This window comes from Ptychodera flava, chromosome 3 (assembly GCF_041260155.1).
Source record: "Ptychodera flava strain L36383 chromosome 3, AS_Pfla_20210202, whole genome shotgun sequence".
Lineage (NCBI taxonomy): Eukaryota > Metazoa > Hemichordata > Enteropneusta > Ptychoderidae > Ptychodera > Ptychodera flava.
The window spans coordinates 38,251,437-38,265,096 of record NC_091930.1 but is presented as its reverse complement, the minus strand read 5'-3'; the positions used below and the strand labels follow the sequence as shown (position 1 = coordinate 38,265,096).

General features: G+C 38.9%; 1 protein-coding gene across 1 annotated transcript; it reads right to left on the bottom strand.

Annotated features, from left to right (window-relative positions):
* Window positions 1–115: 115 nt before the first annotated feature.
* Window positions 116–13,654, bottom strand: LOC139129955 (probable serine/threonine-protein kinase MARK-A). Its single transcript, XM_070695661.1, has 2 exons — window positions 13,485–13,654; window positions 116–7,074 (listed from the first exon to the last, which is right to left on the bottom strand). The coding sequence occupies exons 1-2, from the start codon at window positions 13,513–13,515 to the stop codon at window positions 6,431–6,433; spliced, it is 675 nt and encodes a 224-aa protein (XP_070551762.1). The 5' UTR covers window positions 13,516–13,654; the 3' UTR covers window positions 116–6,430.
* Window positions 13,655–13,660: the final 6 nt, after the last annotated feature.

Here is a 13,660-nt window from a genome sequence, read left to right as displayed (position 1 = left end):
GTCGTGTCATGCATAATTTAAAGTAACCGTAAAGACACGGTTTGGAAGGCAATTCAATTTCTCGCGATGCTTGCAAACTGTCAATGACACACAAAGAACTCAGAGAACTCATGGCTCTTTTAATAATATATACAAATAGGATTTATTTCTCTGAAATTTAATAGACAGTTATAATATTTAACATAAAGGACAATTGCAAAACTGGGTGCCTCAGATACAGTAAACTAGGGGGTCACCCATTTCACATGCCGACTAAATTTCCTCTTTTCGCTTTGTGTTTCCTCTGAATTAGTGTCCTCAAGTCTGTACAAAACTACATGTACGTACATTTGTCAGCAGCCTCCCTGACTAGGCCATGCAACAAAAAATATATTGCTACTACTTGACAAGAATGCAATATGGTTGAGCAGTCCTACAAAAAAAATCATATGTACACAGGGTGCTACACAACATTTTTTTTTCTCCTTGTATTGAACACACATCCTAGTTTGGAAAAAAACATTCACTCTTGTAAATCACAAACACTTTGCTAAGACCTTCATACAGATTCATTTTCAAAATACTTTTTGTTAGAGAGCATGAAATGCAGGGATTACCGGTGTGGCTCCCCAAGACATTCTTGATGAACTCATCCGCTTCACCCCCTAAGCAGCTGCAGATTCATAATATACAGATTGAATTTCCCTCCCCTGGGGAGTTTATAAGACCACCTAGCCTGACATGTAAAACAGAAGACAGTGGCCCTTGGAACATAGACGGGTTACCAATTCATACAACAATACATGACACATTTTCCAAACAAACTCACAGGTGTTGCTAAAAACATTTCAAACAAATGGGGTAAAAAAACGTGAGTGTACACAAAGTCCTGCATTAATGCATTCAATAAACAAACAGGGCCTTGGCTGTGAGTTCTAATTTGCGTGAACATGCGCCCATCTTAAAAATATCAATTTACTCAGTATGTGGCCTGGAACATTAGATGTTTGTAGATACTCATCTTCTAACAAAAACAGACTGGTTTACACTGTCAGGCTTGTTTAAGAGCATCCAGTCCACACTTTTTACCATGGAGATTTACTGGGTATGTTGCTCTATAAACCACGGTCATCTGGACCATTATGTGTTACAGTAGTTTTTTTAGCAAAGTTGCTCTTTTGCAGAATTGTTTATGTGTCAAAAAAATGCTAACTTGGACATGCAATTTCCACACTAAGCTGAACTTTAACATCAGCACTATAAACATCAAGCACATGCTAGACAAAACTACCTGTTATCATTTTGTCACAGCCTGCATGAGCGCATCTAGTTTTCTCCGTCTCAACTTCTTTTGAGCCTAGCTTTCTGGAAGGGAAATACAGTTTTCAAACACAACTGTTTATTTTTTACCATATCAACGCCACCATGAATTCCATTTGGTGAACCTTTAACCTCTTCATCCCACAATTCCCTGCAAACAGATCCACAATCACCACTGTTTACAGAGGGTTTAGGCCATGTTGGCGCAAAGGTTACCTATCAAACATCAAAATCTTTTATGTCAAAAATTTGCCACGCTTATTATGAAACAATTTGCAGTTTTTAGACTCTATTAACTATGCACAGAACATGTCGCATGTGAAATTCACGCATTTCTAGGAGCTATGAAAAAGCTTCTCCTGAAATTAAAACACCGATTATGCCAGCTTACTATTGCATCATATTCTGTCCAAGTTATATTTCATAATAGTCATCAAAGGGATAGATATCCATCAATCCGGGCAAGAGTTGCCATTACCAAATATCAAAGAATTCTCCGAGTTTAGGATTCTACATATAAGTGCAAAGCACATTCAAAAGTTCACACTCAAGGCTGATCTTATCTAAGATGTAAATAGTGTCTTGTGTACAAATAGAGGCTGGAAATCCATAGCTATGCTAACACTGGCAAATTTCATTTCTGACCTGACATCTTGAACCACATGCAAAAATCATGTACACCCTTCACCCTGTTATACAGATTGCGGTATCTCCATAGTCTCTCAGTGTACCTGCCTATACATGCCTTTACAATTTACTGATATAAGGTCTGATACAAAAGAGGTCAGTCAAGACAACAATCTCATATTGAGAGCATGCACTCATCAGAAAGTTGAGATTAACACATCAGTCGTGTCTTGCAAGGACAGCGCCCTCTACACAGATGTCATTACAACTTTGTTTGAAATACACCCAGCTATGTATACTGCTCACCAAGCTCCATAATTCTCTCTCCTACTGACATACAGTGCCTGGAGAGCCATCTTGGTAATCACAAGTGCTAAAGTAGTTTGGCCTGCCTCATATTTATAACATCATGCATACAGCACCCTCTAGCCAAATGATGCCACCAATAGAAGATCATCGCCACACTTTATGGTAATTTATATAAACAGCGCCCCCTAGCCAGATGATGCAATTAACACAGATCAGCTTCCTCACCCAAGGTAATATCTAACAGAAACAGTCCCCTCTTGGTAGGTGATGCTACTTATGCAGATCAGAACGGCACAACACATTAATGTCTACCATACACAACGCCCTCTAGCCGAATGATGCCACTAACAGATCTGGTCAAAACATAACAGTCATGTTTAGCATAAGCAGCGCCCTCTAGACAGATGATGTCACTAATACAGATAAGATTCCCTAGCTTTGTCTGGAAGAAACAGCGCCCTCAGAGTATAATTTCTAGAACTGAAATTCAGTAGACGCACCATGCAACCATTTGCATAGTAAAAACAACAATTTTGCTCCAGCTGTAATTATGACAGGGACCAATTACACCAGAGGAATACCTTTCCTTTAGAAATTTATGGAATATTTCAATCCTTTTATTTGCCACCTTGAATACAGCTTTCTGCATATATTAATATATATGACCCTCAGATCAAAGCCAATGACAACACAACTGTGAAAATCAGCTGCATACAAAATTCAAGCAGTGACAAAAGACATCACTGATGACAAAGAATATGCGAACTCAGTCATGTCCAAGTATGGCAGTAATCCCTATGGCAACGGGGCTCTGCTACATTTACTTCCTGTTGACATGAATTAAGCTGAAAGCAAAGTAGGAGTCACTAGTTACCATACCAATGCGCAAATTTTGACTATTAACTGACAAAAGATGTAACGGCAATGGCAGCAAAGTGTCACCTATCAAAGGTATGAGTAAAACTTCTTGAAATTCATAATCAGCACGCCTACTAGTATCTTTCAGTTTGTCTCTGAAAATGACTGCTGGGCTAAATGGGTGTAACTACTATGATAGTGGTGGGTGGGTGGTAGCTACGACAGGTCACTGAACTATGGCATAGGTAACCTCCCATGCAAGAATTTTGCCTGACAAACGACAGCATGTCCCAGAATAATCCCTAAAGCTGAACATAAATGGACTAACTTTTCCAGAATATTCCTGACTTACTGGAACTAAGTATAGAAACAAAAACTCAAAGCTAACAGATCCACTGTGGTCCTGATTGTGTGAGTTCACAGATTTATAAGCCAATGGTACAAATACCATGATACCCATTAGTAAGTATGGGAAAAAACAAAGCACTGTATTTAGTGATCTGCATTACAATTAACATTCTCACTGGGGTAAGTTAAAAAATTATTTATCGAGACAAAAATGGCATCTTTAAAATGAGCAAACTGCCACAAAAAATGACTGGTTAGAATTTTCTTCAAGGCCACTACAACACAGTAGTTCTCCAATTCCTCACTAAAACTTCCCTTGGTAAGACAAGACCACATAGATAACCTCTCAATAACCTCTACAACCTCTTTCATTCCCATATGTACTTCCGCCCGTCCGATAGTCCTCCGACCCTTTCCATGCTTTTTTAGCGCCAGGGTGAGTAACTGATGGTATTTGTGGCCGAAGCCGCTACCCTGGTTTTACACACTTGCCGCCAACTGAAGCAAAGGTACCCATGTTTTTTTAGCATCATAAAACCATATAACTGGGCAACTTGATACATTGAGTATACAACAAAAAAAATTCATGTTTTAAGTGCGTAGAGAGTTTTAGTCAGCTGCAGCAATGCATTACGGGATGACCAGGAAAAGGGTCCAGGGTATGCACCAAAGTCGTGAGGACAAGCAGTTAAGGTTCCTTAATTCCACATTCAAAACCGAGACCCATTTTTTAAAACTCTTAGCGAGCAAACAACGGACTGAACATATGCCCTGCTCTGTGATGTCAATGACTGCAAAAAATGGGAGCCATTACGGGAAAGCTCCATTAACTTAGGAATACCCGACTTCCCTAGAGGATCAATTTCACAGACCTGCCTTTCCTACTATGGCACTACAATGGCACCAGCTGGATTAGATAAACATAACAATAGAACATTCACACCTTGGGGATTAAACGTTTTCAGTTTGTCACCCGAGTTGGTCAGGCAAGAACTCGGGTTTCAGGTACCATGCAAGTTAATGCAGCCTTCCCCTAATGCTTTGGGACGGCTGTGCCAAATGCCTCCCTCTCCAGCCTACGCTTCAACCACGCTACGCTATATACTACTGAGTTGACTGAAAGCACTCACGACCAAGTGCAAAACATGGCAAGATGAAGACGCTACAAGAGAGGTTGCGTTAAGATATCTGAGCCACTATCTGTATTTCTCACTGCTGCCTCTATGGGCACCAACCTCATCCATCTGTCTGACTATGCAAATTACCTATTAACATCTGTTAATATTCATTAGATCTCATTATGCATTTGTAATCATGGGTATGGATGCATGACAGGCAAAGTGAACAAGCTATTTCACCATTTTTATCAAAACCTTAATCAGAAGGATGAGGTATAAACAAACAACAAATAAATAAACTGCTTTTAACAGGTTGTACTGACACTGGTACAATACAATATAAATACATTTTAACTGATTGTACAAAAATAATTACTTTTCCATAAAATCTCAACATTCTCTTTTTAATACACAATAAAAGACAGCAGGTTAGGGAGTACTGTGGAGGTATAAACTTGCTCAAACTACGGTTTCTTCCATATTTGGCCAAACAAGAATTACTTCTGCAATACTTGCTTGATCTTTGCCGACTCACTGTATGTATGCTATGAATATTCATAACCTAGTCATACGGCTTATGAAAATTCATGAGCTACCCCACACAGTATATGAATATTTATTAGCTAGTTATACAGCTTGTCACATTTGAGAGCAAACAGTGTGTGTGAAACACAAGCATTATACCTCATTCACATTTTATGAAGGTTGCAGTGCGACCAAAACAAAATTAACAGCACATCTGGTGAGTGAGCCCTCTTCACAACAACACAGCCCATGCAAACATGTCTCCAACATTGCTGAACTGCTCAGTGTCTGTTTTGATACAAGTTGAACAAAAGGACTTTTTTAACGAGCACAGAATCTCCACTGAGCAGGAATTGCGCTTCAATATGAAGAGCAGCCTTATGGGTTAAATAAAGACCAGCAAATCGCGTGAGTTGACACTTATGATTAGCACACAGCATCTACTAGGTAACCATGCTTGATAACGAGCCCGAGTCGATGCGAGTTAGGATCAAAAAGATACTCAACGCAGAACAGTCATTACAGTACCAAAGCTATAAACCGACAGCACCACTTTATCCACACAGTTTGGAGAACACTCTAATAAGGTTTCTTATCTAACTGGAGTTGGTATGTTATAAATTTGATGACATAAAAAAAGACTGTACCTCAAATGCACATAACACAGCAGCTGAACGAAATGTTGACAAAACTACAGCATAGAAACAGTGAACGTTTACTCCCAGATTACATCTTTTTTTGTACAGAACTGAAAATTACTTTAAAAACCGACACTAAGAAACAGACAAAATAAATTGCACAATAGGAGGTCAAAGGTCACTTGTTCACTTCAAAATAATTTTTTTTTTGGTTATAATTGAAAGATCTGGGAAAGGATCTTCACAGGTGACACTTTCTATGGTCCTGTGACAAATATTCTAAACCACAGTGCCTCAAGGTAATAAAGGCGGACGCACAGCAAACGACCACCGTTCAAAAGTCGCGGCGTTCAATGCTGCCACTTAAACTCTTCAAGCAGCGGGCGTTAATTGTTCTTTAATCTCCACACAATTTTACACTTTAAACAAAATAGAAACAATGCTGTCTTTCCGCAACTGTCAAAACTTACAAAAATTTCAGCGATGAAAACTTAGAAAAAAACCTAAAAATACGGATAACACAGATGAGTATAACTGCCTGCCCGTCCCGTTAAAAAATCAACTCAATGTGATAGTACTGTAGAGCCGAACACAGTTTCCATCCCAAACACTAGCAACAGCTGCGACCAATTCACTTGCGAATGGATCATACCATTACGTAACAGGGGGGGCCACTTGAAGAATAAATAACAGATTTTCGTACTAGTTTCAAAGGTTCATTCCAGCGAGGAGTTCGTTACAGAGCTTCCTATACTGCCATGCGTCACCTGCAATTTTGCGTAAACGTACTCCATTGACGGGCATGCCTGGAACTTGACAGACTTCAAGCTCCATTCTGACACCGCGGTTTTCCAAGGAGAACATATTTTCCGAGTTCTGGTACGTGAGAGAAGGCCCCCTGGTATCGAGCGTCCTTCGAATTTCCTGCACTACATCGGGGAGTTCCTTGGCGGTCATCAAACTGAACGAACGCGCATACTTCAGTGTGGTTGGCTCTCGGTTTAGCTCCAAGTTCGAGTCTCCCTTGCTGAACGGCGGCAGGTTTGAGAGGCCATGCATGAGAAACGGTACGCCCTCTCCGGGCTGCATCTGAAAATACTTCCCCGTCTGGACGAACATGTCGTTCCTGTTCTCGTTGTTGTTGTTTGTGTTGATGAAGTTGGCAAAGTCGCCCACCGGAACGGGAACTGGGATGGTGCGTCGCAGGAGCTGTGCTTGGACTTGTAGGAGCGCGTCGGAGTTGGTTTGAATGGTGTGGTGTCGACGATGGTGGTGGTGGTGGTGATGGTGATTCCTGTGGGCGTTGTTGTTACCATGGTTACCCATGATGTTCAATGTCAAATTGAATAGTCCTTCATAGCAGAGAGAAAGAAAAGGGACAAACAAGAAAAAAAAATTACATCTAAAATGAACTGAAACAGTAGCTCATGCAACGTTAGACAGCCTCATAATGTGTAATGATTCTCTGATCTTCAACAAAAACCACTTAAAAGACAGACAACAGACACATGTAGGCACATTCACACTTCCCTAAATACAGTAAATACTTCTTTCAAATTCGAAAAAAATTCTGGAATACTTCTCATTGCTGGTACTGAAGAGCTTTCATGTAGTATGTCAAGATAGCAAGTTTTTTTTAAGCACCTTGAGTTCGATGACTGCGAGATACAATATGAAGAATCAGCGTTAGGTTTTTAATTTATGTCTTGACAGCTGAGCCAAGGCTGTCGAAAATTTTACAGACTGACAGAAGTCAGCATCAATTATCAAACAGACGAAAGTCATTTCAGTTTGTCGATGTTTTGCTCTCCATGCTTGTCACGTACGCTATCATACACACAACGACAGCTGTTCAACTCTATCATGAAATTAAATGGCACAATTACATATAAGGTAGATGCCAATGACGCCAGAAGCAATGAGGACGTATTGTAAAGATTAACATGTGTCTCTGAAGTAGGAGCATTTACAATAAAAAGCAAAGACAGACAGATAAGGAGAAAGATAGATAGATAAATAGGTAGGTACTGATAGGTACATAGATAAACAAATAGTTAATAATTTGATAGATCGATAGATAGATAAATAGATAGAAAACATAAATGAAATTATAGATTTGTCAAAAATTCTTAATTGAAAAAGATGGACAATACATATATGTAGACAGATAGATAGATAGAGAGATAGATAGATAGATAGATAGATAGATATAGATAGATAGACTGACAGGTTATATAAATGAAATCTACATAAAGGGCCAGGAATGCTGACTTTTGATAATATTTTCACCATATTTATTTTGAATGTGAACCATAATTCCTTGTTCTACTCCCAGAAGAATGTTGATACACACAGTATCTAGCTTGTCAAATTAGCCAATATGTGTGTAAACTGCATTTTTATCGTTGAAAAGGGACTTCTGGTCCGGACTAGAATTCAAATGTAAACAATGAAAATGCAGTTTACACACAAAGACACTAAGTTGACAAGCGAAATAGTGGGTGGTTCAACATTCTTTGAGGAGTAGAATAATAAGTTGCAATTGATGTATAAAATGAAAATAATGAAAAAGTCATCAAAAGTTAGCATTACTGGCCCTTTAAAATTTTTAATTGATAATATGGACAATGATGGATTTGCAGAGGAAATATAGACCTCTGTGAAATATCTCAAATACAACAAACTACGAGACAGACACAAAGACAGATGGACAGAATAGTTAGATAGATAAATAGATTGATTGATTGATTGATTGACTGGGTAGTTGGTTGGTTGGTTCGTTGATTGACGAATTTGAAAAACAAAATCTGAAAGATTGGAATGCTGGTTTGTCACAAGTACATGAATACAAAAAGTGCTGTGTCCTGCTTTAGGCAAAGAGAAAATGACAGGTTTGTTTGTCATCTTTGTGTGTCTGCAGTTTTTTTGTTTCTTTTTTTTGGCTGATAAGAGCAAACTACCAACAAACAAACAAAAACAAATTTGGATTGTTCCCTTGCATGATAGACCCTAGAGTCTATGCTTGCATTGTGCATAGGTAATTGTGACACACGGTGACAATGACGGGATAAGTTCTCTGTTCATCACTGTACAGTGTGTATATTAAGTCCTACAGATATTTTCACACTATTTTGTCAAGCAAACTTGAAAGCTGATGTGCCATTCTAGATCAACATGTGATACAATGAGAAGTAGCACCTTTACCTTTATTTATTTATTTATTTATTTATTTTTGGGGCTTTATCTTGTAATTTTTTCCCATCACTTTGAATTAGTTTCAAATTCCCGGAAAAGTGTAACGTCCTATTTCATGCTTCCTTCAGTGACAGTTAATCCAACACGACACAATATGACGGAATATGAAATGTGGCGATGGCAGAGTGATGATTTATGGATTGTGAATTCTCCACATGCAGACACTGGGAAAAATGCGACATGCAACCCATGCACACGACTGATGTATTCCTAGGAGCAAAGCAAAACGTCAAATATTGCAACCCCATGCACTGTACTACTGGCCACGGATACCTACAAGTCTTGAACAACACACACTATCAATTTTTTTTGCTTTCATTAGCAGTCTTGATTGCGATGTCTTCGCTGGGTGACTGGGTGCATGTTGTGAGTTCGAATCCCGTCGAGAATTTACTGAATTTTCAAATGCACACCAAGCTCGTGTGATTTTTGACAAGTCATTCGTTCAATGCTTATCTATAGTTGCAGTGTGGATGTTTTACTTTCGGACGTCACAAAGTATGCTTATAATTGTTATTTGTTTTGAACGTGAAATTTGCATATTTTTAAGATGAAAAGTTTTGTCGGTAAAAAGATAGTATGCATTTTGGGACAAATTTTCGGTCACTGAAATTTTTGTACCATTTTGAAATTTTCACTCTGTTTCATGGAAGTCAAAAACTTCATTTCTCTACATGCAGTTAACACCAGGAATGGCAGTTATTTCGTATTTCAAGTTTTGGTAAATATAAGATAATTTGCTTCTCCAATCTAAGAGTCTGTGTGATATCACTTAGTTTTAACATTTGATTATGAAATACACTGGTTAAAGTTTCTTTCATGAGTAAAAATTTAAAACGTTCGGTTTCAAGGAGTGTATCATCTTACGTCCAAACTCGATTAATTTTGGCAGACGACTGAACAGTTGACCGAGAAAATCAAGAACACTTAGAGAAGACAGAGTGCACAGAAACTGGTGATAGAACATCAAATCAGGGATAACATATTTAAACCTTTTGAGTGCTGTAATTTTTTCCCACCAAAATTTTAGTGCAACATTTAACAAATTTTATGAAGTTTTCTGTAATTTTTTTAATAATTTTAGACCAAGTGGACATCACATTCATTTGCTACATTTTTTTATCAAAATTTTCGCAAAAATCTAAAAAAATTGACCGAGGAATATTTTATAAAGAAATTGACTTTGGCGCTAAAAGGGTTAAAATGTTTCATGACGATATCATTAGATGAATAAACCTCCACTGCTTTGGCATGTGAACAACAAATAACACCACAAAAAAGACAGAAGTCAGTTATAAACATAGCCGTGTGACCACCAGCGGAATACATGGACTTATTCAATCTTTTGGTGGCAGTACTTTATTTCAAATATTCATTAGATTGGAAAGCAGTGTTGCTAACAATAGTTGAGATAGGCAAGTGAAACTTAGTTATTGAACAAATCTTTTTTCAAGGACGGGGATTTTGCCGAATGGTTTTGACTGCACTCTCAAGCTTCACGAAGTCAGTTCAAATCGGATTGAGAACTTACTGAATTTTCAACAAGAAATTTTTTTCTCAGATTCCAAAGTTTACACTGCGTACATACAAACTATCACTGTGTTTTAGAATATGTGTTGCAGGGAACAATACACTGGAGGGGTCAATTACAGTACCAACAAACATGCTACAGCCAGTGAAACACTGAATATGAGTTAGCTTTACATGGTAATACAGGTCATTAGAGAGGGTCAATATTTATTTTTGCGGGAAATGAATGTTTAGCTCTCACAAACCCTTGCATTTTATTCAATGATCTGTGCTGACCTGCACTCTGCATGCTGGGGGGGGGGGGGGGGGGGTGGGGGGGGGGGTGTGTGGAAGTCTCCATTACCGCAAGCACATGCATGATCACCAACTAAGAAACTGTAACCGACTACGGCACTGAGGCACTGCAGCCACCGTGTGCATGCCCTAAACAGTGTATGGATAATATCCACATCCAAAAGAGCATGCATTACACGGCCAATCCACCTTCTGATGAGAACTTCACTCATTGAAGAAGACGGTATGAAACCGGCATGAAACCGGCATATTATGAAACAGCCCATGACAACAATCACCCCCTTACATCACCACCTTTATGGTTCGCCCCCAGTTGACAAAGTGGAAGAACCCAAGACAAGCAAGACTAGTCAGTGAGAGCGCTGCTAGGATGCAATATTTCAGATGCTGAGGTTAGACAGGTAAGAATGCGATGGTCATGGTCAGACAAGGAAATTACAAAATACAAGTTTCACAATTTGGTATCCAATGGAACGTTTTCCAGTCCAACAAACTGTTGTTGACCCTTCATCCCTATTTTCCAGTACATAAAGTCAAACCATCCCGTTTAGAAACGTTGGGAATGTACTATGTCTGGCAGTCAAAGTGGCATTGGTGAAAAATGTGTGCAGTCACCAAAAATGGCTTTGACATAGCAGGTCAAACTTGCGTCCAACATTGGACACACTTCAGAAATAAATCAACCTTTTTCCCCCTCTCTTCCATAGATTCTTCCTTCATCAACACTCTATTGCAGTACCTGATAAGACAGGGTACTGTACGCATCGCATATTCAACGGTCTCAGACAGATTTTTGAAGAAAAAGGTGAGACAGAAAGAAGAGAAAGAAGAAGAAGCAAGTCTGCATGAGGTACTTCCAGAAGTGTAGTCCGGATTGTCATCGTGAATTGACTGTGATCAAGTTCTTGTTCTACTCCAAAAAGCATGTTAAAAACACCTACTATTTACCGATGATTTGTCGTCACAGTGCCAATACTTATAAATGCACTGTTTTTGTTTACATTTGTATTCCAGTCTTGACCGGAATTCACTTGTCGACAATACAAATGCAGTCTACACATGTACAGGCTGAGTTAACAAGCTGAATACTGTGTATCTCAACATGCTTTAGAGAGTACAACAAGAGACTGTGGACGACAAATTTTTAAAACAAACTTTTGGTGAAAAAATCGTTAAAAAGTCACAACTACTGGCTCTTTTATAAGTAGCAATCTTTTAAGACACAGGTGACTTAATTACTACCCTTACTGCCTCAGTGGTAATTATCACTAACCTAGGTGGCTTAATGATGTTCAGTGCTATCCTAGGTGGCAAACTAATGCCTACCAGTACGCCATGTGGCAAACCGGTGTTTTTTTCACAACTAGCCCACATAGCTGGCAAAATGAGATTCAAAACAGACTAAAGTGGCAACAAAGGACAAAAAACACTTTGGAAAGCTTTATTCCAAATTGTAACCCCCAAAGGTTTTTAAAACACCACAAAATCAAGATACGGTACTTACACAAATCTATCAGATAGCAAAACAAACATTCTATCCACCATGACTACAGGAACACGTTACAAAAATTACTGTATTTTAAGTCTCTTACAAGGGCAAGAAGGCTTTGAACTGTCAAGTAAAAATATCTAAAATTCCCAAAACCGCCGGGAAAAAAATTTAGAGTAACCAGACTTCCAGAAGTACCTCTTGCAGACTTTACATGGGTGTGTGTGTGTGCAATGTAGTTCGGAAGAGCCTTTTACCTATCCTAGAACATTCTATATCCTTTGAGGGGTTTTCTCATAAGACTTTCACGTCTTTCGGAAGGTATGTGCAAGCGTCATCGTTTGGAATTACTGCACCTAGAAGAAGCAGCCGGTTGAGTACTTCAATGTTAGTAACACAAAACACATGACATGTCAACGGGGTTACAAATTTGGCAAGGTGAGAATTTTAGTAGATTTTTTTTTGCGCACATCTCTTTATATACGGTGTAATGTTTCAATTTGTGGCAGACGACAGCCGTTGTCTGAATTTCACTTATAAATATCTGGCACTTATTGTCTTAAAAAAGGTGACTCTCTGTATCTACCAGTAGGCAGTACACAGGGCTTTCGCCTGCATTTGATAAATTTCTTATGCAATTGACTTTTTAACTAGACAGGAAGTTACCCTATTCCATGTGAACATGTATGCAATGCTGCATTGTGGGACTTGATGTGCACTTTGAGAGTTGAGGTTTTGGGGTACTGTCCAGTCACACTGGTTTTGGTTGGTATGAGTGGTTAGACTGAGATTGACATAACACTAAATGAGAAAGTAAAGTTAAGAAGACTTCAAAAATTAGTGATGACAATCACGAGTAAGAAACGACACAGAAAAAAACAAAGAAAGTTATAAAGAAGAGCTGAAAAATCAAAAGTTCCAGACGGCGCCCTCTGGAGGGCCTCTGAAACTTATAGGGAAATGATTGATGGTTGAATTTATGGAAATAGTGCAGGTTATGCAACTATGGAAAGTACAGCTGATTATCAAAGTAACTGTGAAGATTCTAATCCTGCTATCACAAACTAGTATCGCAAAAGGTTACGTTTGCTGGATCCAGTGTCACCTATGAGGGCTTCAACATTCCCCATAAACTACTTTCAACATCCCTATAAACTGGTTTTTCGACATCCCCACAAACTTGTAATGACTTACCTTGATTTGGGTTTTCAAAATTGCCATCCATTTGTTCACTTGTGTTTTCTTCCCTGATTTCCTCATTCGAAGGGATGCTTGTCAGATTGAGCCGGCCGTAACTACGGAGATTTGGCGTAGGATAGCGCTGATGGAGAGGAACTGCGGAGAGTGAGGGGTTTTGCGGTTCCGGAGGT

What these genes read in the sequence shown, in the direction of transcription:
- LOC139129955 (XM_070695661.1), bottom strand. Translation starts at nt 13,515, where the DNA reads ATGGATGGCAATTTTGAAAACCCAAATCAAG. An exon ending in TTTTGAAAACCCAAATCAAG is followed by an intron (nt 7,075 to 13,484) that starts GTAAGTCATTAC and finishes TCTGCTATGAAG; the next exon opens with GACTATTCAATTTGACATTG.